The sequence below is a fragment of the Kogia breviceps genome, chromosome 1 (assembly GCF_026419965.1).
Source record: "Kogia breviceps isolate mKogBre1 chromosome 1, mKogBre1 haplotype 1, whole genome shotgun sequence".
NCBI lineage: Eukaryota > Metazoa > Chordata > Mammalia > Artiodactyla > Physeteridae > Kogia > Kogia breviceps.
Window position 1 is genome coordinate 74,462,839 of NC_081310.1, and position 26,546 is coordinate 74,489,384.

Genomic DNA, 26,546 nt, shown 5'->3' on the forward strand with positions numbered 1-26,546 from the left:
ACTCAAAGAAGAATAATCTTTCAATAGCCCTTTGTATGCAATCATTGTGCCAACTGAAATAAAATTTCACCATTTCATTAAAGATAATTGGGTAGAGTATATTCTTGACAATTCTTTATCCAGTTTGTGTTAAAATAAATATTTTTATTACTTTTTCAGTTGCAGGTAGAAATGTATGCTACAATTCAAATGTAACCAACTTAGATTGTTCTAATTCATCCAAATTATAGAAATTATCTATACTTAAAACTCTTAAATGATTATTGCTCTTTAATAGGAAATAATAAATAAAATAAGAAATTATATTACTATTAAATGAAAATATGGAGGTTCTGTGTTGAGTTTGCTGCTCAACATATCATGCTTATCTATTACTGAAAACCTCAAACACTGGTAGACCAGTGAACAATATTTGGTATGCTGCTAAATCAGCAAGAAATAACAATAAGCTTCAGATGTAGTTGGTTTCGGTCTACCATTATGAAGTGAAGTGTTGACTGCAAGGTTTTCAAATAGCAGTGTCGTTTTAAGTTTTGAGATGTCGCCCAGAGAGTTCACAATCCATGAAGATACTCAATCAGCTACTGTCCCGGCTCTTTTAGCAACAATCTGATGGCTAATGGAATTAACTGGCATGCCACTCTTTGAAGTTATTCATAAAACCAAAGCAATGACTAATTAAAGTTTTTGCTTTCCCAACCCAAGCTCGATTTCCAGTGAAAGAGTATGGCGGTCCAGCAGCCTCACCCTCCCCAAATCAAGCCCTGGTGAAATGGGTCAGTGGGCTTCCCGTGTAACTGTCCACTGGGAAACAGTCTGAGGCAGGTGTAAGAGCAGGAGATTTTAAGTCCTGGCTCTGCTGCTTCCCAGCCACCTTTATGTATGGACAGGTCCCAGGTTTTATAATCCTAGTCTCCCATTTGCAAAACAATACGTCCTGCCCAACCACTGTGAAAATGCTTACAAATGGAATAGCCCTGGGCACTTTATTAAAGTTGTCATTTGATGCATGACAACTCAAAATCACTCCTCCTGCGCTGGGTAGCACATTCAAGGGGGAGAGTATATATTTATGATTAAACATCCTAATCTGAGGTCCTAACCCAGCCTCAGAGACACTTTTGCCCCAACCCCTTAGGATTCTTTCTTGATGGTCCACGGGCATCCTGAGACTGCTGGGGCTCCAGCAGAAAGGCATACTGTCAAATTGCCAGCTCAGTCACTTGCTACCTGAGGGCCTTGGTCAATTACTTTACCTTTTAAAAGTTGGTTTCCATGGGCTTCCCTGGTGGCGCAGTGGTTGAGAGTCCGCCTGCCGATGCAGGAGACACGGGTTCGTGCCCTGGTCCGGGAAGATCCCACATGCCGCGGAGCAACTAAGCCCGTGAGCCATGGCCACTAGGCCTGTGCGTCCGGAGCCTGTGCTCCGCAACGGGAGAGGCCACAACAGTGAGAGGCCCACATACCGCAAAAAAAAAAGTTGGTTTCCAAACCTATAAAATGATCATAAAAATAATGCCTACAGCAGAACTGTGGGAGGATTCACGTAAGACACATGGTATGATATCTGGCACTTAGCAACAGTGAGGGTTGCTATTAGACTCACAGGTTTTTGCAGCTAACATGAAAGTGGGTATCCCACTAGAGTCACACCTGGTTTCAAGCCCTAGTTCCCTCTCTGACAGGCTGTGTGGACCTGGATAATTCACTCAGTCCCTCTGGAGCTTAGTAACTAATCATAACATGAGGACGATAATATATACTTCATGTGTTCTGAATAAAGATCATGTTACATAGTAGAGATGAGAGTGTTGTGCTTATTGTAAAGCACAATGTAAAGGCATCAGCTGCTGCTTGCTTTTTCCATGTGAATGAACACACAGAAAACAATTGCAAAGATTTTATTTAGCGGCTTTCTGTGCTTGGCACTTAGAAACAGAGTTCCGTGCATAAGGGCAAATTTTTATACACCTTTTCTTAATACATATTTTACATACCCTTTTTATTGCCCCCTTTTTTAATATTCATAATACTGGATTCCCCACTAGGCACATAAATACATTTATCTACAACACCTCAAAACCAAAAATCTTAATAATATCTGCATTCTTTTACTTGGTATTATTTGCATTTCCACACCACTTAAAAAGTTTAGCTTGTACCAAACTTCACTTGTTTTCTTATCATTAAAGGATTTGAAGGGGAAGGGAAAGATGAAGGAAAAAATCCAAAACTTCAAAATTGCAATGAACTATTTGATTAAAAAAAAATGGCGATCTACGGGCAGGTGGAAGGATGTAGAAGACCCATCTGCAATTCTCTGGAACATGACAGGACTCCTCCTGCCACAGGGGCGATGGGCAGGTGATCCAGGTCAGGTGTCTGGACCTGGCATTTGGAAGGCCAGACCTCCACTTGTCACCTCTGTTCTTGGTATCATCTGTTGGGATTATACAACTCTTCCTTCTTCACACTCCTTCCCTTTCCTTTCCCCTGCCAGGCTGCATGCTCTGGAATCGGCACTTCCTGTGTGGCGCCCCTCTCTTCTGGATCACGATGGTCAAAACTGTGGGATGAAGACGCATTCCTTGCCCCGGTGCTTCTCACCCATGCCCTGACCATGCACTGTGTCCCAGAGAGGTTTACTCCTCAATGACTTCATGGTTCTTTCCATAACCTGTGGGGGAGAGGGGGAAAAACAAACCCAAACCACATTTCCCTGGTGAATTAAAACTCTCATCGTTGCTCTCACTTCAGCATTCAGTCTTGCTCTCCACCTCTCTCTTGGTCTCTGTTCGTTCTCCTTTCTCTCTCCCTCTCTCTCTCTCTCTCTCTCTCTCTCTCTCTCTCTCTCTCTTTTTCATCTACTCTTACTCCCTCTTTTCATGGGCACCACTGGGAAAATCAATGACAGCACACCAATTGAAGAGAGCCAATGTTCAAAAACAATCTTTTTCAGGAAGCCCAGTTCAGTTGTAGTACTGATGTCTTTCCACCCTCATTGACCGGAAGGAGTTCCAGGATACACGGTTCATTCCAGAAACAGGGTAAGCTGCAGAGGAGAAACACTGGCAGCTCCTGCTGGCCCAGTCCATCTACTGTTGTACATAGACAAATTTTTGGTGAAAGCACCCATGCTGGGCTTCCCTCCACAGAGTTCATCCAGTTCCGAGTCAGTGTGCATGTATGTTTGTGTATGGATGAGTCTGTGTATGAATACATATATGTATGTGTGTATGTATGCATGCACATATGTATGTGTGTATGTATGTATAGACCTGAATTTGTGTGTGGGTAATTTTCATGACTGATACATGCTAGCATCTCCCTCAACTTTATTATAAAATGATTATTCAGTTTCTTCAAAGGCCACTCTGGAGAGACGATGCTTTATAAAACTAAGATTTGGGAAGGCAGGAGAATGGCCACTGAGTCAGAGATGATTCCACCACAAGTATCCTTCAGTGGCTTAAATGTCTCTTGTTCTTGGGTATGTGCTTTCCTCCTCCAGTAAAAAAAAAAATAAAATAATAATAATAATAATAATACACAGTTCCTGTTTTTCAAAGGCGTTGGGCTCCCAAAGAGGAGGATCTGCCCATGGAGACTCTGGGGCCTTGGCTGCTGTAGGCTCCGTGGCGCTAGGACTGGCCACTAAACCATGTGAACAGACATCTGGGAGGACGAGCCTGGGACCGCCCCATACTGCCGGCCATCACAGGTGTTAGTCGCCTGCTGATTATTGGCTGAGGGGCTAATCATGTGCATGCCATGCTCCATCCCTGTAGGCAGGTACTGCCTCTCTCCAAAGGCCCCATTGGAAGGAGAAGAACAGAGTAAAGTGCTTTGAGAGGTGCTCAGTTTTTCTGGGCTTGCAGCTAGCCTTGGGGAAGTGGAGAAATTGTATCCATATAGATTATAAGGGTTGTGGAGAGAGAAGGCATTGTAGGAGCTCTGCTGCATGTGGCTGCCCCCAAACATGTGTGGTGATGAGGAGCTGGAGGCTGCATTGCCTGCCTGCATGACATACTGAAACTGGGACGTGGGGAAGGACCCCAGCTGGCCACCGTAGGCTTCCATCTTGCTGTTGCTAGGCAACGAGGAAGGAGCAGGTATTCCTGAGATCAGGGATGGAGTCCTCTGGGGCATGAAGGTTTCGGAGGGCTGAGGGGCTGAAGCAGTGCCACTCTGGAGCCTGTTGTAGCCACTGTCACTCAGCCCTGGGTAGCTCTGCAAGGCCGCCATGTTGCTTCGGGCACATGGTGGATAATCAGAGAGGTTTAGGTTACACAGCTGGCTCTCTCGGCAGCCCACGTTGAAAGTGTTGGGGGCCAGGTGAAATGTTGGAGGAGAACAGGATGGAGATAAAAGATGAGAAGAAGCTGAAGGGGATGGTGTCCCAGTGCTGGAGGTGGTTGGGGAAGTGCCTGTGCTGCCTCCTGAAAAATAAAACATAAATACCATTGAGACAGGAGAATCACCTGAAGGGCTTATTAAAACACAGATCGCTGATTCTACCCCAGAGTTTCGAATTCTGTAGGTCTGGGACAGGGCCTGAGAATGTGCAACAAGTTCTCAGATGATACTGAGGCTGCTGGTCCAGGGACCACTCTTTGGTCAGAGGATGTCCAGGTCCCTTTTATCTCCTAAAATACCTGAATGTGTATTTGAGAGAGTTGTTCTAATAACCTGGGGATATTAGAACTGGGTTGGTGGCTGATGCACCAACAGACAAAGGGCCAGTTTAACCCAGTCTACTTCAAATGTGTTCTCAGGTAATTTAAGAAGGTCAAAAATGACCTTTCCAAGCCTCCCCTTTACTGGGCTGGGGAGCAGCAGTTCTGTACCCACTTTCTGTCTCATCTACTGGAAGTTGAAGGCAGTGGTGAGTGTCAGGGTTACTGGACCTTTCATGTGAATTCCAGAATGGGCAGCTGCTTTGTCTTCCATAGGGAATCTCCCATGATGGAATTTCTCTATCAGGGCAAGGTTGGGACTTTCCCAGAATTGTTGAGAGTTGTGATTCTCAAGGAGCATGTTATCCTTTAGGTCATCCACAACTCATGCAGTGGGTCCTAGAACATGAACTGCTATACAAGGGTAAAGGAACTTTTAAGTAGAAGGGAGCAGGAATAAGGTTTTTATCAGTGAGAAAAAATGTGAAGAAAATCAGCAGGATTCCAGAAATACAGGGATACAAAGAAACCATCCACAGTGTACCAGGGAGGAAGGTCCAGATGTGCAAGCTGAGCAGCAGATACCTCAGAGAGAAACCCAAAGCTAATTTTTAGCACAGGAAAAAAAAAAAAAAAAAAAAAAGCCTTAGCCTACCTCCACGGATATTGTAGCAGTTTTGGCTGTAGAAATACAAATTTAGCTCTTGTTAATGGGTTTTTTAACAGTTAAATTTTTTACGAAGCCCAACCAATATCATCTCTTGCTTGGTGAAAAGAATTTCCCCAATGAACTTCCAAGGTAGAACTGGATTTAGATATAAACAGCTCCTGATTTTAGAATCATTTCAGGAAATGCTCCTTGTCTGTTTCTTGTTTATATCTTAAATTCCCTTAAGAGAAGTAAAAAGATTTTTATTCCACAAATTGAGATAAGGCCAACATTGTAAGTACCATTGGAAAAGTAAGGCAGCACTGACCATGGAAGGTCAGTGATTCTGATTCTAGGTTCACTGGCCTCCATCCAGCTCCTGACCACACGCAAGGCAGGCTACGTCTTAAATCTCCTCATCTATGAAACAAGGGCTCGAACTGATAGGCTTCAGTTTCTGTCCTTCTCAGAATTTATGTCTGAGGATTAAATTTCTGCTAAAGTGTGAATGGCCAGTAACAAGTACTTTCCAAAGAATCATTGAAGCATGAGGAAGTTCTTGAAGGGGAAAGCTAAGAAGGATGAGGAAAAACACACTTCTTGTTTTTGTCCCACTGAACAGACTAGCTCAGGGATTCATCTTCTGCCAGCGTGGGGTTCCTCTTGGAGGCATCCTACACATTTTCTCCCTTTTCCACCCTAAATGCCAGGCACTTCAGTGAAATAAGTGCTATGGCACAAATAGAGAAACCCAACTCCAGCTGTAAAGAGATTTGTGTTTTATGGGATGTGTATCTGGTCTCCCCTCTTTGAAAGTCCATCCTTGCTCTCCCAGATCTGGTGTTTATGTGGTCCTGAAGGAGACCCCCTGTTCAGCACGCTGTACTGTCCCGTTATAGGTATGCTCCATCAGGCCTGAGCCCTAGCCCTGTAGCAGGAAGTGCAAGATGGAGCAGATGACTTTTTACAACCCTAAATGGTTTTCTCGGATGGCCCAAGATGGAACGAATGGTACTGATTTAAGGCCTCAATTGGTTTCACTAGAAAAAAATAAGACGGGAACTATTAACAAGTTACAGGGATTTCTGCTGAGCAGATGAGAGGCACATGTTAAAAAGTTTGTAGTCAGCTTGCTTTGGCTTTCAAATGACACTCACTGGAAATGAGACTTGGTAGCCTGCTGAGCTTCAGGGGGAGAGAGTGCCCGTACTAGCTAGTGTTTGAAGAGGGAGAGCAAGCCTGCCCACGAGAAGGTCACATGGCTTCCATTCCCTTTGAAGAAATGCTCTTATGCACGTAAAATACTCAGTACAGATAACAGCCATTTTTCAAAGTCCACACAGAGAGAGAGGACTATGGCACTCGTTTTGCAGAGAAGCAAACCGAGATACTGAGAAGTCTTTTACTGTCTTATGATCTAACAGCTTGTCAGCTGTTAGACAAGACTGGGGGTGCCGGCCAAGTGCTAAACAGGCAGAAGGAAGCAGGCTGCCCTCCCTGTGCATTTCAGCACAGCTGCGTAGGGGCCTCTCGCCCCAGAAGAGCCAGGGCTGGGTGGGAGGCCAGGCCACTCTGATACAGAGGGGTTAGAGCTGCCTCTCAATGGAAAGCAGGCCTCCCTTTCCTGCGTGGCCTTCTCTTCTTTCCCTTATTCCCCTCCGTGCTCACTGGGTCCGGAAGGCTCTACGAGTCTTGATTTAAACTTCATTAAATGGATGAATGAGTCAGACAAGCCCAGTACTAATCCCAGCTGTTTTACTGATTACGGAACCTTAGCAAGTGAGCTTCTCCATATAAATGGAATTTTGAATATCGATCTTGTAGGTGTGTATTGAGAATTAGATGAAATAAAACAAAGTGCACACAGTCATAAAAATGTGTTTCCTTTTCTTTTCTCTTCTATCAGTGAAGAAGGAGTGAAGGAAGGGGAAAGGCATCTTAGGGCATTTGGGTCCTAATGGGGATGGCTGTGCGGTGTTGGCCTCTGTCCATGGAGACGAGCATCTCAGCCTCTCCACACTCTGAGGAGCAAAATGTCACAGCCAACTGCCTGGATGTAACAGACTACAGGAGCCTTCAGAACTGTGAATGATGGAGCACTGGACACCCACCAGGCCCATATCCCCAAGGCTAATCCAACTCTGTTTCCTCTCCAAACTATCAGCCCCTTCCCCCTCACTCCCCACCTGGGATGGAAATGAGATGCCCCATGTCTCCATCTCTTCTCAGATCAGATCAAGCAAAGTGGAATTGAACACAAACAGGTAGGTTGGTGTCTTTCCCACTATCCTCAATGGTCTTAATCCACATCTGAGAGGTGACTAAAATGTAATGCTCTAAGTAGCTGAAAACTCTCCAGCCTTTCAGGACCAATCCTCCACCACCACAGTTGCCTGCATCCTATTTTACCCACGGCCCAAAGTGAGAAGGTACCCAAAATTCATATTCAACATTAACTTGCTCCAATAAACAAAGCTAACAGTCAAAATGACGAAAAAGAATACATGTTTAGCAGTGATTCCATACGAGGACAAAAACCTAGAATATACTTGTGTACCATGAAGACAAATTAGATGTGACCATGAAAATCCTGAATACCAAACCTGCTGACTTTTGCATCTTTAGATTGATCACTTCCAGACTGTAACATGGAGGCTTTCACGTACAGTTCCCTTTTGGGTTTATTATGTTGTGCTTTCCGCCCCCTCACAAAAAAAAAAAAAAAAAAAAATCGAAACACAGTGAAACAAAACCCCATCTGGGCTAGTGAAGAATAAATTTCCATGTAATTACTTGGTGCCACGAACCACACTCTTCTATCATATAACTTGATGGCATCTGTCCCTGAGGAGTGCTGATTCACTGCGTGTCCTTGAGTAGCCTCCTTCAACGCTTTCAAACAGGTAAGAGGTAAAATGTCAGCACCGTATGGACTGATCCCAGGGAATAAACCCAGAGGCCATAAAGTTTAAGGATCAGAGCCCAGTTCATCCCAACTAAAGAATTCCCCTTAGTTGAAATAAGTACCCTTCTCAAAATGCAAATGTGAAACATTATAGTGCTAATGGGAATTGCATAGTGCAATTCTAGCGCATCCTTCTCCATAAAATTTAAAGATATGCATAGATCCAAACCTCTTCCCTTTAGAATAGCTTTTAATATATTCACCCATTCTCATTTTTCACATTGGTCCTCTGGGTTCTGAGTCTCTCTGCTTCTTCAATGGCCCTATTTCACACTTATCACATTCCCTAGGTGGAATACCCCCCACTTTTTCACTTTCCATTAACTTGCTTGTTTTCTCCGCTACTTGTTTTACTGCCTTCCCTGCTGCGGTTTACATCTGTTGTTATTGTCACTTAGAACTAATCTGCCTCTCTCCTGGCAACAGTACCATTTTCCCCCTGAGAGACACACCCTTTCCCACTCTTACCCCTTCACCTGTACCTCCAGGGAAGGCATGTGACTCATGCCTGGACAATCTAAGCATCCCCACACCCTGCCACGGTAATTAATTCAGTGGTATCCCAATTAGAGTCAGTGAGACTCAGTGAGATTTTGCTGGAAATCTTGAGAGAGAGGCACATGACCCTTCCCATCCGATTTAAGCCTAAAAAGATGCAGGTGCCAGGGATGCTGGTAGCTATGTCACCACCATGGGGAGCCTGAGAATGAAGTCAGGTGAGAGATGATAATGGCTTGGAGTGGGGTGGTAGCAAGGGAGACTAGAGACGCGGGCAGAATCAAGAACCTGGTAAAGGTTGGATATGGTGGGTAAGGAGGGAGGGAACCGTCTAAGGCGATTAATGGATAGTGGCGTCCTTCCCCCAGGAGAGGGCGCCAAGTCTGTGAGGTAAATCATGGACTCCATTTTGGACGCATTGAGCATAAGGGACTTCGGGCCAAAATAGAATATGTAACCAATAACCATTTGCTTTAATAGACTGAATTGAGATACTCTCCCCTCCTTGTCAAGAACTCCTCACAGGCATTATTCCTTGTCTCAGGGATAAATGAGATCAGAATAAGTTGGCTACCTTTGAAACATTATAATGATCACACAGTAGTTCAAAGACTCTGTTCCCAGTCTTTTTACTACTAAGAATTTGCTCAGTATTTGCTATCTTTCACTGACCAACCTCTAATTAACACAAATCAAACTGATGAAAATCCCAACACCAACGGCGACCTTCATGATCCTAATTTTTAACTGCCTGACAAACATTAAAAGATGCAAACGTGTTGAAATCTAGTGATATCTACCGCCAGTTGAGGAGAAGGGAGGCCTTCTGTAAATAGCAGGTCTCCTTCTATCCACAGATGGAGACATATGATCAGCTTTGGTGTTCTGGTCCAGGATGGTTCCTTTTCTCACAACAGTTGTCAGATCACTTGGAGATGCCACACACAAAAACTCTCTCAGTTTTGGTTATACAAATAGCTCCATTGTATATATATATATATATATATCATCAGAACAACCTCATAGCAACATCAGGATATCATCAGAACAATAGGATTGAACTTGGCTCTTATTTTCTTTTTACATCTTCGTCTGTGTCACCTCACTCCACTTCTGCCAGCATAACTTACTTGTTGAGTTCATTTTGTCCTGTCACAAGCAGTGTTCAGGAAAAAGCCATTCCTGAAATATAATTCCTATCTCCAGACTCTCCAACAGTATAAACTCCTTGCTGATTCTAAATGAAGACGTCTGAAAATAAAACCATACACTTGACTTCATAAAAATGAAATATGGACCTACTATTTAGAGTTAACAGTCAAGTTGCTGACACTAAGCCATCAATTGGATGAGTAAGCTAATTGTGTGTGTGTGTGTGTGTGTGTGCGTGTGTGTGTGTGTGTTAAGTAAAACAGAAGAAGGTGTGGTGGAAAGCAAAGTGCCCAGTAAGCCAGGAGATCCTCTTTGGAGTTCTCAACTTTGTTCTGCCTCCACTTAACTGCAGATACGTTACTAGGCTTCTCTATGCCTCACTTTACTTTTGTGTTAAACGCAGAGGATAATGGATCTCACACATTCTTCTCCATCAGAGAAAACAACTATATAGAGCATCCATTCAATATGTGTTTGAAGATAGAAGGATTTGGACTTTTTTAAAACCATGGCTAATTCACCTAAGCACATTGCTTGAAATTTTATCAACAGATGGGTCTCAGTGAAAGAGAAATTACAATGACATCAAGGGCAAGAGGGAAAAAGCACCCTGAACTTCACTCAAGCAGAATGGCTGATCCAGTGTCCAGTAGCAGCAACAGCACAAAGCTGTCCCAGGGCCACGTATTTGACATCCAGATATTCATGTGCTTGAAACAATGAGGTAATGTGGACACCTGGGTGGGTTGGTCACTTTGGATCTTTGGTTTGGTGCCAACACTCTTCACCAAAAGGGAGTTACTACAAAATCAGTCTGCCACTGAAGCTTCCACTAGACGCTCACCACTCTTTACGTCTTCTAAGACACAAAACATTTAGACACAGATGGCTATGTCCCTTTTCTTCATTTTATGACTGATACTGTCCAGAGTTACTGGAACTCTCAGTTTTTAAAGGAAGAGGGAATGGGTGTTGCTACTTTTACATCCTTTGCTAACATCAAGAAACCAAGCCACATATTTTTTAATAATGAGAATCTGGATCAAGTTCAGTGTATAGTTCAAAAATGTATTCCAATTAAACTATTTAATAGAGGCTTGGCTTTTCCTCTAGCCCCATTTCACCACCATATGTATCCAATAATTCCACACTCATTTCCCCCCATCAGCATAAAAAGGGACTCAGTGAATAAGTGTGACATTTTGGTCTGAAGGTTCAGTTTCTCTTAAACCATCGTTTCCCACATGTCAATAATAAGTCTTCAGATCAATAAATTTTCAATAGAAGCACCATGAAACCTGCTATGCTGTACACCTTAGCACTGCAGGCTCCCCTGCAGCTTCCCCATGCATGCACCTGCCCAGTGGGTCCACATGCTGGTGAAATGCAGGTAGCCATCCACAACTATCACTGCACATCTGTATCCACGCACATTTCAGGTGGCTGTGCTCCAAGGTTTAATCAGATAGTGACCCTGCCTACCTGAGCCACAGTGCCACCAAGTGACCTCATTCATTGTTTATTAAGTACTTCCTGGGTTCCAGGCCCTGGAGTAGATTTTGTGGACACGGCGGTGAACACAATGTCGCCACCAATGCTTGCTCTCAGGAACTAGCAATATCCCTGTCCACCGTCTCATACCAGCCTCTGTGATACAAACTCCTGCTTAGCTAGAGCTTGGAAAGTCAACACATAAAGCAAAGGCAGATGAGCAAGAAGCCACCTCAGAAATCAATAGGGTCAAGTAAGTGTCTTTGCATGACATGTTTTCATTTATAAAGCATGTTTATATATTAAATATATTAAATGCATATATTAAAGAAAGCATGTTATATATTAAATTCTTCACAAAAAAGAAGTATCCCTCTTTGGGGTGAGGAAATGGACTCAAGAGTAGAAGTAACTTGCCAACGGTATATAGAGAGTTAGTGGCCATCAGAGATGAAGGCCCAGATTTCCTGACTTCCATAAACCTCTGCTGCTTAAGGGCCACGAGGGCGTCAAAGCTGCAGTGACACTCTGAATACATATCGACCCTGCTTCTATCACAGCATTATGAGGAGCAAGTCACTTCATACAAAGGGCTTCCATTTCTCCTCCACTTATTAAAAAAAGAGATGGGGCTTCCTTGGTGGCGCAGTGGTTGACAGTCTGCCTGCCGATGCAGGGGACGCGGGTTCGCGCCCCGGTCCGGGAAGATCGCACATGCCGCGGAGTGGCTGGGCCCGTGAGTCATGGCCACTGAGCCTGCGCGTCCGGAGGCTGTGCTCCGCAACGAGAGACACCACAACAGTGAGAGGCCCGCGTACCGCCAAAAAAAAAAGAGAGAGATGGAAATTCTGGATCACTTGCCTCCCTGGATCCCTGTGAAGATGTATGGTCTAATCATGTTTTGAATAATTATTCATCAGAACAGCAATATTTCCTGTCCCTGGTGCACTTTCTTCTCAGTTACATAAGGGGAATGAAGACAGTGATGATGATGATGATGACAATGACAGCATGTACAGAGGGCTTACTGGGTTTTTAAGTGCATTATCTCATTTAATCCGCACAAGAATTCTATTATATTCTCCCACTATGCAGATGAGAAAACTAAATGTCAGAAAGGATGAGGGACTTGGCCAAGGTCACTAAGTTAGGCAAGAACAGTGAAAAGAGCCTAACCCAAGTTGCCTCACTCCAGAGCCGCTGCTTTTAATCACCATCTCCATCTTAAAACCTGAGGGAGGAGCTTCCCTGGTGGCGCAGTGGTTGAGAATCCCCCTGCCGATGCAGGGGACACGGGTTCGTGCCCCGGTCCGGGAGGATCCCACATGCCGCGGAGCGGCTGGGCCCGAGAGCCATGGCCGCTGATCCTGCGCGTCTGGAGCCTGTGCTCCGCAACGGGAGAAGCCACAACAGTGAGAGGCCCGCGTACCGCAAAAAAAAAACCACAAAAAAACAAAACCTGAGGGAGTTCAGTAATTCAGGTTACAAAACCTAATTTAGTGTGCAAACTGCTAGAACCTCCCTGAGAAGGGAGTATAATATAATGTGTTATCAAGTCCCAGAAGGGGCTCCTGCATCACAAAGCCCCAAATTCAAAAACTAGGACTCTCTTAATGGCAATCATTTGACAGAACAGAAGGAGCTCAGTCTGTAATTTTGATCACTGTCACTTTGGGGCAAGAGGAGGGTGGAGAGGAAAACTCACAAAGTGTCTGACATTTTGGGAAGCTTTCACTTGGGTACCCAGGTGCATGGGTGCTGCGCCTTGGGACGGCCAGTGGTTACACTGAGAAAAGGGGTTGAAATCCACCCATAAGCCATCTGTACATATGGCCACAGGCTTCCCAACCTGAGCTGCAAGAGAAGGGAGATTAGAAACTGGATGAAAAGCACAAAGCAACGGAAGGAAAAAGTCAACTTCGCCCATGCACTTGAGATGGGTGTGGCTCCACATCAGCAAAAAAGGAGAGAGCACAAGTTACAGTATTCAGAGGGGCTTGCGGCAGCTCCCTCCTATCTGTCAGACCTGAACAATTTATTCCCATTGTCTGGAGCTAAGTTGTTTCTCATCTACAAACTAGAATAAGAAAACCGATGAGGGGCTGCCATGAGTAATAAATGAAATTATTATGAAGATCTCCAAATCCCAAGGGCTACATGAATGCTTAGTGATAGAAATAATCATTTCACCACCATTATGTAACCTTGCTTTTGGGAAGGGAGAGAGAATTGGGGGTGCCAGGTGAAACACTGCCTCTGAAACCTGCTTATTTGCACAAGTGGTGATGCTTTGGTTATTTACGGAGCTACCTAGTTCTCTTCATTCCAGGAGAGTCGGTGTAACTCATGGCTTGGCTTGGGGCCAGATGTGCTATATTCAGTTCAGCTCCCACTCCCTCCCCAGCACTGTCTCTAAGCAGAGGCCTTGCCCAGGGCTTTACCTTGCTGCTTTTGCATGGTGGTGAAATCTTCAAAGGTGAGTGTGCGCACAGGGGGTCTCCAGAATGCATAAGTCTCCATGATGGCTTCCAGTCCGGTTCTACACAGAGAAAAGCCAGCAAAGGAAGTTGTAAATAATCCCAAGAAATGCATGGACTTTTTAAAAAAAATCCTGAAACGGTTTGTCTGAGAAGCGGTATATGCGTAGGCACCGAGAGATACCACCCCCAGGGTAAATTATTCTGGAAGAACACAGGGACAGATGTCGCTGGATTGCAGGAAAAAGAAGAAATTAACCCAATTCAGATTATCTGCAAGCAAGTCAGAGCTATGATGGAATTTCACTCCAGCCTTTCTTCAGAGGTTTGGTCTGCATGAAAATAAAATATTAAGTGTGTTAAAGGTCAAGGTCACTGCTACCATGAATAGAGTTGAGCAGAGAGTAGCACTGACCATTTCTCTAGCACAGGATGATGTGATCATCATTACCACAACACATTGACACAGCCTGTCCCAGAGTCAACTCTACCACCGGGTATGTGGAGTCAATGAAACTGTCATATTGCTGCGCCTTGAAAGCCTTCTTAAATCTTCTTAAACAGAGACAAGCACCATAATAGAAATAGGAGAGGTAAGCACTCAAATATACTTGAGTTTCTGCTGCAACAAGAAATACCTACCTGAAGGCACAAAGACGGTTTGGTCCCAGAAATTATACTTCAAACAAATAGACCAATACATTTCTGCAAATGTTTATCTGTATTTTGTAATATAATAACCAAACTGGTCCTTGAGAGTCATGTACTTGGGACTTCAGGAAACATCCAATATTGTACCAATGTATTACTTTAAGGCTTCTGTTTCACTGACACTAGAAATTCCATTAATTGAACTATGTGCATACTGCCTAATTTATCCTTCAATAAATTCTCTCTATCATATATATGTATATATATATGAGATGTTGATAAACATTGTTTTAACATAATTTTTAACATAATTCTCCAGGCTATCTGGATTATCGTAGACATATTCTTGCTGATATTCTGTATCCTCAAAACAGAATATTGGTTGGTGCCTTGTTTGAAGCTTTGAACACAGCTTCTGATTATTGACTCCTCTTTAAAACTAACTGCTTCACTTCTAGCTAAGTGGAAAGAGGGGGAAGTTAGGGTAGAAGAAGGTAGGAGAAGGAGGGTGGAGAAGAGTAGGTGGCATAAGTCCTTTCATTGCAAAGTTGCTGGAAAGTAACATGGTGTCCCTTCCTGGAAAAGACAAGCTTTCTCTCTTGAGATGAAACTTATGTTGCCTGTCCTTCTCCCTAGGTAATACATTTCCAGCATTCTCTTCAGTCTGGCACAGCAAGAATAAAGTGAGAAGCTTTACTCTAAGTGAGAACAAATAGCCCTTCCTTATAAATGACTGTAAGGTCCCCTGAGGTTCTTCTGTGATGAGCTGCTGATACACTGATTGGCTCTTTGTGCTGGAAAATTTCCTCTCTGAACTGGCCTTACTTGCACAGTTAACTTTCTAAAGTCTTCCCTGGAATCTTGGAGGCTTTAAATACACCAATGTTGGCAAATTAAACTCTGTATTTTTAGAAGAGGTTGAGAGGAGAGGGTGTTGCATGGTGTTTATTAGCTGTTAATCTGTTAAAAGTAGGAACAGAAGACATCTCCACATAGTCACCCTACATTAATGCTGAATGCAGTACATGAAACTACTTGTGGAAAGAAAGAGTCCTGGCAATGAGGGAGCTCAGAATAATAAGGGGATAGGCAGATAAAGCCATGCTGAGCCTTGATGGATATAAAAAATAGATAGGCCAGGCTTAGATCTTACTGCCCTGTTTTGGAATGTTGGGGGCTCACCAGAACATCTTAGGATTCCCTTTAATGGCACGGGAGGCTCACTGCAAATGGCAAGGTCTCTATTGTTCCACCTCCTATTCCATTCTTCCCAGCAACATGTACCAATGATGAGGACAAAATATTAGCTCAAGGACAAAGAACAGTCCCTTCTCATTTCATAATAAAGTGATAGAAGACTGTGAGGTAGCTATAATACACTGATATACTGCCAAAGTTATATTTATTAAAGGAATAAAAAAATCAATGTTGATTTTATTTTCACAGCAGGCAAAAAGACTATGGCAAAGGTATTAATAATTTTATTTAAGTAGTCAACTCTGTATAGGATAGCGACCATTTATCCATTTATCCAAATCTAATGATACCATCTTAGATGGAGAGTTATCCAGCCTCTGTTTGAGTATTTCCCAAGGAAAATATTTAGTTTGGGGACAGATCTGTTAGAAAGTTTTTTTGACCTTGTGCTAAAGTATCTGAGGTAACTTTTACCCTCTGGTTCCATTACCAATGGGTAAATGGTAAGAGTGCCAGACACTTTCCCCATCCTCATCAGGAAGACCTTCCTTAACTGTTAAGAACGTAATGTATGACACACCACATATGGACACACCCATGGTCCATCCAGTCCAGGTGTCTTCACAAGAAGAGTCTTTTTGGTGACGAAGTTGGGTGAGGGGGATAACTACCAAAATCTAATGGCTGTAAGTCCAGACATTCCTAACCACACTTTACTAATCTGTTGTGGATCTATCTCTCATAGATCCATCCTGCACCTTACTGAATCTATTTATATATTCAGGGTGGATCTCTTTTTTAAAAAAAGTAATCCTATTTGTTTACTATATGCCACATCTTATTTGTCCTCAAACTCCATTAAGCTTCCTTGGATAGATCTAATTGTTTAGTAGTACTAATTCTATTTATCAGGATTTAGTGAAGTGCCACAGCAAGACAAGAATTAGCTAATTCACTCTCCACCAGGTTTTCCACCTCCCAGTACTTAGCACAATGCCTATTACCTGACAAGACTTCAATTGATATGCATTAAATTAATAAGTAAAGGAATTATTCTTATTACTCTTTTTATTTATTTAATATTTATTACTATTTTTATTACTGAGTCACAATTTCCTGAACTTTAACCAGCAATCTTTTTTTCTAAGCCTAAAACTTAGGAAAACAACTTGATATCAAAATCAAGAATCTGAAGACAGAGAGAATCCTCTAGAACTGGTGACTTGGGAATTGCTTCTACGTATAGCTGTTTGTGCCTTTCTTGACTCAGGTCCCAGAGAGGTTTCAGTTTTCCTTTGGTTTCTTCTTTTCTGCTCATGGAATTTCTGACCTTCAACAGAGTCTGAGTTCCCTAGCAGAGGCCAGTCATTTATACTCTCATCTTCTCTTATAAGAATCCTTGCCAACCACCCGTTAACGTCTTCAGCCACTTGGATGTCTATTCAAAGTTTATACTGAGCAACACGTTGTTTACTTATTCATCATCATTGTATCCCAGTTTTATAAAACTTTATCTCAAGGTTCTTAAAAGTGAATTCATTGTCTAACATAAAAAAAAGTGGTGTTAGGTAACCACATGTCATTAACATGTTCCACATGGTGGGCCTCTGTGGGTCTGCTGAACACCAGAGACCTGATGTCATCTCTTAAGTTTCCAATCAAAGATGATCAAATTGGCAAGTGTCCCCCTCTTGCTTACTTTTCCCTGTTTGCTCCAGTGACAACAGAGACCATATCCAAACCCCCTTTGTTAAGTCATTTGGCTGTAATCACCTCTCTGATTTCCAGGCCTCTTCTCTTTAGACTTTTCAGCCTGCTCACTGGCCAAACCAACAGAATGTACTGAAGAGGAGGGAGAAAAGGAAGGAGAGGAAGCAAGCCAAAGAGCTCTTTTGCAAACTGATGATGCCTCGAGATCAACTGATTTGGAAAAATAGCCAAAGTGCAAAGAAATATTCTTCCAACCTTCTCATTCAAAAAAGAAAAAAAAAAAAAAAAAGCTGGGACCATCCCTTTGAAGTTCAGCAAATATATGATAATTATAACAATTACAACTACATTCATGAACCTGTTAGGTAACACACCAATGCATAGTTTCTGCTTTTTATTTCTCTTAAGATAGAAAATTATTTTTTGTGTTTCTTTCATTTATTTTCTTTGTAATTCTGACATCTGACTCTCTTTGCTGGTGATACCGTTAACAACAGGAACCTATGCTAGGGATTGATAAGATCACTGGTTATCTCTCAATAGAAGACAGTCAAGGACTAAGGGAAGTCTACTGAGATGGGGTCTTAAAGTCAAAAAGGGGTTATCCAATCAGGAAAACAATTATATGCTAGGTTCAAGAGATATAAAGGCAAAAAAGAAGGCTTCCCTGGTGGTGCAGTGGTTGGGAATCTGCCTGCCAATGCAGGGGACACGGGTTCGAGCCCTGGTCTGGGAAGATCCCACATGCCGCGGAGCAACTAAGCCCGTGAGCCACAACTACTGAGCCTGCGCGTCTGGAGCCTGTGCTCCGCAACAAGAGAGGCCACGAAGTGAGAGGCCCGCGTACCGCGATGAAGAGCGGCCCCCACTAGCCGCAACTGGAGAAAGCCCTTGCATAGTAACGAAGACCCAACACAGCCCAAAATAAATAAATAAATTTATTAAAAAAAAAAAAAAGACACAGGGTCTTTACCCTTAAGGAGAATCCTGCTCAACAAAAAGATAACAACATGTAAATGACTAATTTCTGAACTGTGTGATAGATTCTACACTGGAGATGTGTAGACAATGCCATGAGGCACTGAGCAGGATGTACTGAATACCCCTGGAAAACTCAAAGGGGATTCCATAAAAGGCCGGTTATTTAAGGTTAATGTTACAGGGCATTCAGTAGTTTCCCACACAGAGAAGAGGCAGAAACAGCTTTCTTAGTAGAGTTAATGGTATATGCAAAGATGTCGTATGGAAGGGAAGCCATGTTCTAGGAACTTAAAATAGTTCAGGGTGACTGGAGCTCCGGGTGCAAGATGGGGGCCGGGGGGGTAATACTATGCCCCTGAACTCCTTTTCTTTCTCTTCCTGTTCCAACATTTGAAAAGACACAAAACCAGAATATACTGCTCTTTCAAATCTAATCACCATGTGTCAACTTTCTAATCCTTTTCCTTAGAGTGTCCTTGGTCCACTGAGGTTAGGTCAAACCTTCCACACATCTCTTTCCTTCACTGGCTCTGGAATTGGCTCCTATCTTTAGATTCCTCAGGGTATTTATCGTCCAGAGATATTCTTAAAGCCCTCCCAGTGGAGGTCTGCAAATTGGCAAAAGAGCCATCATTCAAAACTTGGCTTTAGATGTACAATAAATATATCTACCTGATGAACTGGATGTCATTGATGTGCTTTACGATGGTTTGGACAAACACGTGTCCAATGGACAGATGATTGGAGTTGAGTTAAAAATGTTCCTTACCCAGTGATTCCCAACTTGGGAACCCTGTCCCCACTTGGAGTCTGAATAGGTAGCGATGGTGGTCCATAAGGAGTTTTCGCTGCCTCAAGAAGTACAATAAAAATCCTTGTAACACAAAGCAGGCTGCCTAAAACATTAAGTTTCTTTGCATTTGACTGGCATGGTCTCACTTTAACTTAGTAATACTAAATCACACAAGGGGCAGATTAGCATCGTGGTTAAGAGCACAAGGTCAGGAGCCAGACTGCCGGGGTTCCAATTGCAACCCCGCCGCTTTCTAGTGCAACGTTGCCTAGTTGTATAACCTTTTCACGCCTAAAGTCTCCCTACCTGTAAAATGGGGATAATGATATTATTCCCTCCTAATTGTAACTTAATAAATGCATATTGATTAAAGACAAAATATTTGAAAACAAGAGAGAAAATACAATGAAAGCGTGAGGACCATTGGTCTAACTCAAGTAAAAGAAATCCCGCCATCTGCTCAGATTGTGATCTGTAACACGAGAAAACACTTTTCCTTCACTGGGATTCAAAGCTTTGTCAGCCCTCTGGCTCTGGATTGAATGTGGAAGGACCTCTATGTTACCTAATTTCATTTCTCATTCTCTCCTCTAAAAACAAAAAACGTGTCCCTCAAGCCTCTTTAGGCCTCATTATCTTGCAGATATTTCAGATTCCAATATGTTAGCCATTAAACAGACGTCTATCTGTTAGATGACACCATCCCTGGGCAAGAGCCATAGATAATAAAGCAACTGCCAACTTTCTCTGGCAAACCCACATGGCCAAGAGGACAATGGTGGAAAAGATTCATGACAGAGGAGGGAGAACAAATAACAAGGCAGAGAAAAATGTTAAATACTGGTTGAAAGACCGTAAGCCAGGGGACATGAAAAACAACTAATGCCTGGATGCATAGGAGGAGTCTGGCAGGATGCTGCTGCCAGAGTCCAATGTGGAGCCAGCTACCTTGAACTGCAGATGCGGCAATGCCTGCAGGGGAGTCCAGCACTGATTAATTCCATAGATCTGCTGAATGGCACCCATGCCAGGGATAACAAGAGTATACACAATCTACAGGGGCTAGTGAGACTGCCAGGAACAAGCAGGATGAGATTGGCTGGAAAAATACAGCCAATGGCTCTAGGGAGCACAAATGAAAATATAGAAATTGCAAGTGAGGGAGACACTTGGAAAGCTGTGCCGGTTGAAGGAAAGCGAGTGGTCGGCTCCTTGGCTCTAAGCTTGCCTTCAGGAGTGACGGGGAAATGGAGGTGGACAAGTGCAAGCTATGCCCATCAGAGGAGTGAGACCTCATTCTCTGGATGTTGTCACTGGCTGGCTTTGCAATTTCTAAAAGCTAATACCTCACTGTACTCAGTTTCACCATCAGTAAATGGGAAACGCTGTACCGATACCAATCAACTCAGAGGTAAAAATAGAAAACTTGGACCACAGATACTAAATGAAATGATTCTTACTATTATTTGTATACTTATGATTTGATGCCTAGAAATAAATTTACAAGGTTGAACTATATGAAATTGCTAATATCTTACTATTTTTGACCTACAACTAAGGAACTTTTGTATGTTCAGCTTAATAGCTAGATAAGGGTGTAGACAAGATTTGAGATACTTAAGTTATACTAGAGAAATCTACCAACAGATTTATACTAGAGACCTACCCTGTGCCTTGACTCCCAAAGAAACGTTTCTTTTGGATCTAAGCAAGGATGAACTGGCCCTGGGGCTAATCTTTTTTCCTCTTCCCTCCTGTTAACTTTCAGCCCTCTAATTCCTCATCTCACAGTCCTCTTTCGATCTGCGTACTTGTCTTTGATGGGTGTTGTGAGGAGGGGCTGGACCTTGACAGAAGTTCCCATCTGTGCCAAGGAGGTGGTTCTTCACTCTGTGAACATGGTCTTGGGACAGCAGCTGCTTAAGAGGGGGCATCACAAACAAATATTTACTCCCAAATACTCTCCCCACAACCAGTAGAGATTCCTTCCTTTGGGTTAAGTCTTAGCCTCATTAAGCATCCTCTTTCAGCAAGTAAATACATCCATTCCCGTGATGCACCGAATGGCTCCATTTTTAGATCACTATCCCGACCCATGTTAAAGGACACTAGGCACCGGAAAGACTGTCACCAGCCACGTTCCCAGCAAAGAGCAGTGCTTGCTGGAAACACTCTGAGAATTAGCTCAGACTCAGTGCCTCCTACACTTCAAGCTGCAGGCCCTATTGTTTTTTTAGTGAGGGGCAACCTATTAAAACTACTTTCCCACATAAACCAACCTCCCCATAATACAGGGCCTGCCACTGGCCCTTTCTGACAGTCCCTGCCTTGTGGAACTTGAGTGTCCTTGTTCAAGCCTCCAGGGGAGAACTCCACAGAGACAAAGACAGCCTCCCAAAAAGCTGCAGCAACTCCCTGGACTACAGAAGGGCCACTCCAAGGGGGACCTGTCATGCAGCCATAACAGTGGTTCCTGGAGCACCAGGCCAGTAAGGAGCATCTGGAGGAAACCATGTCACCTGGGACAATCCCCCTTGCAGTTGTTTTAGATACTATGGAAGCTGGAAGTACAGGTAAATCCCAAGGTCAAGACAGGATGAAGGTTGCTGACAGAGGAGAACCCAGGGTCACAGAGTCCATGGCACCTCTAAAACAAGTTCATAGAACCTTCACTCCACTTGACAGGTCATACTTTTAATCCTCCCCTCTTTATATACGTGTTTGCTTCAGAGGAAGTCGCTGGGAATTATATAAAAGTTCCCAAGCTTACTCGGGCTTTCTGTAAAATCTTGGCAGCCACTCCTCACAGGGACAAGGTTTTCACTTTAGATGTGGGCTGAGACCCACAGAATCTTCTTTCCTTATGCTCATCTGTCTATCCCCTTTCAAGCGCAAGGTCTCTGCAGTGGCAAGTCTCCCTCTAGCTGAGCACAGTGGGCCCCCCAGGCACGTGGACAGATAGACATGCCGAGGCTGCTTCTCAACCATGAGACTCAGTGCAAAGACTACTGCTTCTCTTCAGCCTCATGCCCTTTGTCTTCTCTTTGGAAAGAACTGAACCATTGGGGTGGCCACCACCAAGGATGTAATTTGACCTCTCATTTTGCTACTGAGTGACCTTTCTCAACCAAACCTCACTCTGCTTGGGCTCATCCTCTGGGAGCCCTTCTTTCCTGAAGCTCATGCCTCTGGAACTTGCTGGGTGTCTTCCTTCTCCAGGGAGCCAGGCAGCACAGACATGCACCCACCGTGCAGAGCCAGCTTAGATGGCCTGAAGGGTGTGCATGTCTAATCTACAGTTAAGCTAAATCAGTGTCTTCCAGCAGCAGTCCATCTCAGATTTGAATCAAAATTGCCCTTAATCTTTCAAACAAAGACCATTTATAGATTCACTCTTTCTTCCTTTCTTAGTTAGTATCTAAAGCTAGCTCCCAACTCTTGCTCTGCCTGACTCACCCTTGGTAGGGGTAAGGCTTTCTCACACCCGAGGTCCCGGTTTTTAACTTCTCTGCCACTCGTCAACTCTGTTCAATGTTTTGTAACTAAATGAATGATTATTATTTTATTTTATATATACCTGGCACTACAGGAAAAGAAATCTAAGAACAGGAAGCTGAAAAAGGTAGAGTTCTGTCTTCAAAGGGCTTCATTCTAGCAGGGGCCAGACAGAACCCAGGAACACAGACCACAAGACAAAACTTACTGTCAGGCTGAGGGAACCTATTTTCCCCCAGGAACAAGAAGGTGTTACTGTCTCCCCCTTATAGGAGGAATCTCCCACAGCTAATGCTGGACATTGCACCATGGGGCTAGGCCTGTTAAAGGTAAATATATATTGACCCTTTCACCCAAACCTATATTTGGGCCACATAATTTCTGAGAAGTCTAGAAGGAAGAACAATTTAGACATAAACAATTTCCCTCCCATTGCAGAGACAATGCCTGGAAGCAAAATGTGTCAGCGTTTCCACTCCAAAAGAACCATATGTCTACTACTCTTCTCCATAACATGAACACACACACACACACACACACACACACACACACACACACACACACTCACACACACTTTGGTGGAGACTTCTAATCAGGGACATAATTACATGGGAATGAAAAGTAGCAGCTCCATAAGTAAAGGCTGAAGGGTGGTGACCTTCTCACACTGCAGCGTGTGAATGACACTTCTTAAAGAAGCAGGAGGAACTATCATGGGCTCTGATGATGGTGATATCACAGAGCTGACACAGTGAGCTCACTAGGACTCCTGCTGGGGTTCTGGATGGCCCAATGGATATCATCCCTTGTCCTCATTTGAACTCAGAATAAATTTCCAAGAAAGACCTAGGAGACTGATGTAGTAGAGACCAAAATACCAGTTTTATGATTGATAAAAAGTGTCTGGAGACTATAAAATAGGTGTGAAGGCTGAAGGAGTGAGCTAGAACTCCCTGAAATAAGCTGACTTCCCAGAACTGCACACCTCCTCTGCTGGGCTTACCACACAGTGGGAAGAGCCCAGATGGTACACTTTCTGGAGACAAGCAGGTCCTAAAGAGTTCCCGACTCAGCAATCACATCAATCACCTTGGTTCCCACTGAGGGGAAGGAGAAAGTGATGGGGCTAGAAGCCAGGAACACTTCTCATGGATATCTCTTTTCATTCAAATAAGAATGGGGACTAAGTGTCCTCGACACAGCTGCTTCAAGTTCTTCTCGAAACTCAGAGGGCACTGTTGTGACCCCAGCTAGCTTCTGATTACACTGCAGTGAGCAGCTTGCAGGATGAGAGAGACTCATGAGAGGCATTTCAAGAGAGGGCATTGGGCGGCTGTGTCCCCCCCAGCTTTCCTCTCACACTCCCTTCTGGAGCCTCGGGATCTCACTGGCATGGATTGAGATCGACAAACCTGAACGTGTTTTGGTTTGAGGTTTGGCAATTTCTGTAACTCCAAAGTATTCCACAAATGTTTTGTGTTCTACAAAACCAAAAAATATTGGCCAAGCACTTTCCCCCCTAATTTTTAAGCTCATGTGTTTTTCAAGGAAATGTAATCCGTATGTTTGGGGTACATTTCTATGCAACTCATCAAACCATGCTCGTCTGTAGAAGTCATTTGATGTCTAAAATGCATGGGGAAAATCACAGATTTATAAGAAGAACTGTGTTAGCACAAGCAGGGCCAGCAACGGGGCACTGGTGGGCACTGGTGGGAAGGTGATGAACTAACTGGATTCTGGTTTTGGCACAGGCCACCTCTTCCCAAAGATTTATAAATAATCCTCTATATCCTCATCCATCAATTTTCCCATCTGCAAAATGGCATTAATAATTCTTGCCCTCATCCTGCAGGCAGCTAGTGAGAGTTAAAAGTGTGATTATCAGGTAATTTTGAGCTTTTTTAAAGAGAAAATATAAGGGCTTCAATACTTGTCCCAACAAGTTGATTTTAGTCCAACTTCCCAGAGCGCTGGAGGATGAAAATGGCTTCTACCTTCCCTAATTCATCCTTGTCCCTTCATGACACAGGTGACTTCAGTCTCATCATATCACAGTTTCACCTGCTAGGGACGTTCAGCCTGACTTCCTGTCCTTGACTATGGAACCCTTTTGGGGATGTAGGAAGTAAATGACACAGTCATGGGGAAGAGTCTACACAGACAGAGAATATAGGTTGATTTATGTGGAAAAGAGAAGGTTCTGGCTACTTGAGTAGGATCTTTAAGTGGATGAAGGGGGTTTAGAGAAAGAGCTCTATTCTCGATATCTGTTGAAGATAAAATAAGTCAAGTTTAAACTGCTAGCATGATAAAGCACAAAGTGCACAGACTTTGACATCAGATGGACTTGGGTTTTCATCCCTTCTTCAATTTACCGGGTGACACTAGGAAAGCTGCTTAAACTCTCGGAGCCTGTTTCCTCATTTGTAAAATACAGGTCGCTTTAAAGATTAGAAAGAATGTAAGTAAAATGTCTGGAACACAGTAAGTGTTCAATCACAAATAACTTCTATAATTACTGATATTACTTAAAACAGCCTGCAGATTTAATAGGACATAATGAAGAATTTCCATGCGATCAGAAATAAATAAATAAGGCATTGACCTGGGCTAATGAAGATCCATAGTTTTGCTTTCCTGGAGTTCTTACAAAGAAGAGCAGCCCAGCAGGCAGGACAGGCAAGTAACTGTCTGTCCTGAGCAGTAAGATATTCACCAGCCTTAAGGCAGACACAGGCCAGGGCCAAATGATGTGTCAAGGTCCTTTCTAGCCCAGTGAGAGGACAGAAGAACCTTGGGACTTTAACTGAGCTGTCATCACAATTTCCTAACCAGAGACAAATGCTTCAAGACACAAGGTCTTAATCTCAAGTTTAAAGCATGGCTCCAATTCCCTGCGCAAGCTCTAATGCTGGTCAATACAGCCACTCTATTCCAATTTTCTGTTCTAAGTCATGCCTCTCAAAAACAAGGAATCCAATGGGATGACAAAGCAAAGAAAAAAGAGACATAAAGAAAGCTGTCTTTGGAGTGCCAAGAATAAAATTAACAAATACTAAATGCCTGGAGATGCAGAAGGAAAGAAAAAGAAAGTAGTTGGATAACTAAAGTCAGTAGGGTTGGTCTCTGGAGACAGATGGTGATGTCTAGAGCAGAAATTCTTAGCTTTTGGTCATAGACATTTTTGAAAATTTGAATAAAGCTGTAGACCTCTACCCAGAAAAATGCACAGGGCTCATCCACACACACGTTTCCTTTCAATATCTGGGAACTCACAGAACTCCTGAAATGCATGCATGGACCCCAAGCTAAAGATCTTAAACACCCTAGAGGCTTCTTTATGAAAGGCCAGCTTCTATCTGAGCTCCTTATCACTAACAAGTTCCTCAATAAGCCCAGAAGGCAGAGCCCTGAAAAGGAGGCAACAGGAAATGGCTCACAGGCATGTTTTGTGACCTGGACATGGAATAGAAACTAATTGGGAGGAAGAGGACTGTCTATCTGAAATGGAAGGAATAAGTATTGGCTTCTTCATTGGCTAAATTCTGAAAACAAAGGCCTCTTATTTTAAACAAAGAGTCATTAACTGGAAAGCATTCGGCCCGGAGTCCATATGCCTGAGGCTATACAACTAACCAGTTGCTTGACCTAGAAAATATTACTCAATTTTTTTCATCTGCAAACCAGAAGTTCAAGTGAATTTTACTTACTCAATAGATGTGACCTTAAAAAATTCTGAGGAAAATAAAATTTTAAAGAAATCTAAGTGTATTTTAAATATTGTACAAGTTTCATAAGAAGTGCTTTC

General features: G+C 43.3%; 1 protein-coding gene across 2 annotated transcripts in view; it reads right to left on the reverse strand.

Annotated features, from left to right (window-relative positions):
* Positions 1 to 1,886: 1,886 nt before the first annotated feature.
* Positions 1,887 to 26,546, reverse strand: part of TBX15 (T-box transcription factor 15) — a 102,511-nt gene continuing 77,851 nt past the window's right edge. For both annotated transcript variants that reach the window (XM_059054496.2, XM_067034123.1), the window contains exons 7-8: positions 13,873 to 13,970; positions 1,887 to 4,439 (exon numbers count right to left, since the gene is read on the reverse strand). In XM_059054496.2, coding sequence (XP_058910479.1) covers positions 3,655 to 4,439; positions 13,873 to 13,970 — 883 coding nt within the window. In that variant the 3' untranslated portion in view covers positions 1,887 to 3,654. The remainder of the gene's footprint in view (positions 4,440 to 13,872; positions 13,971 to 26,546) is intronic.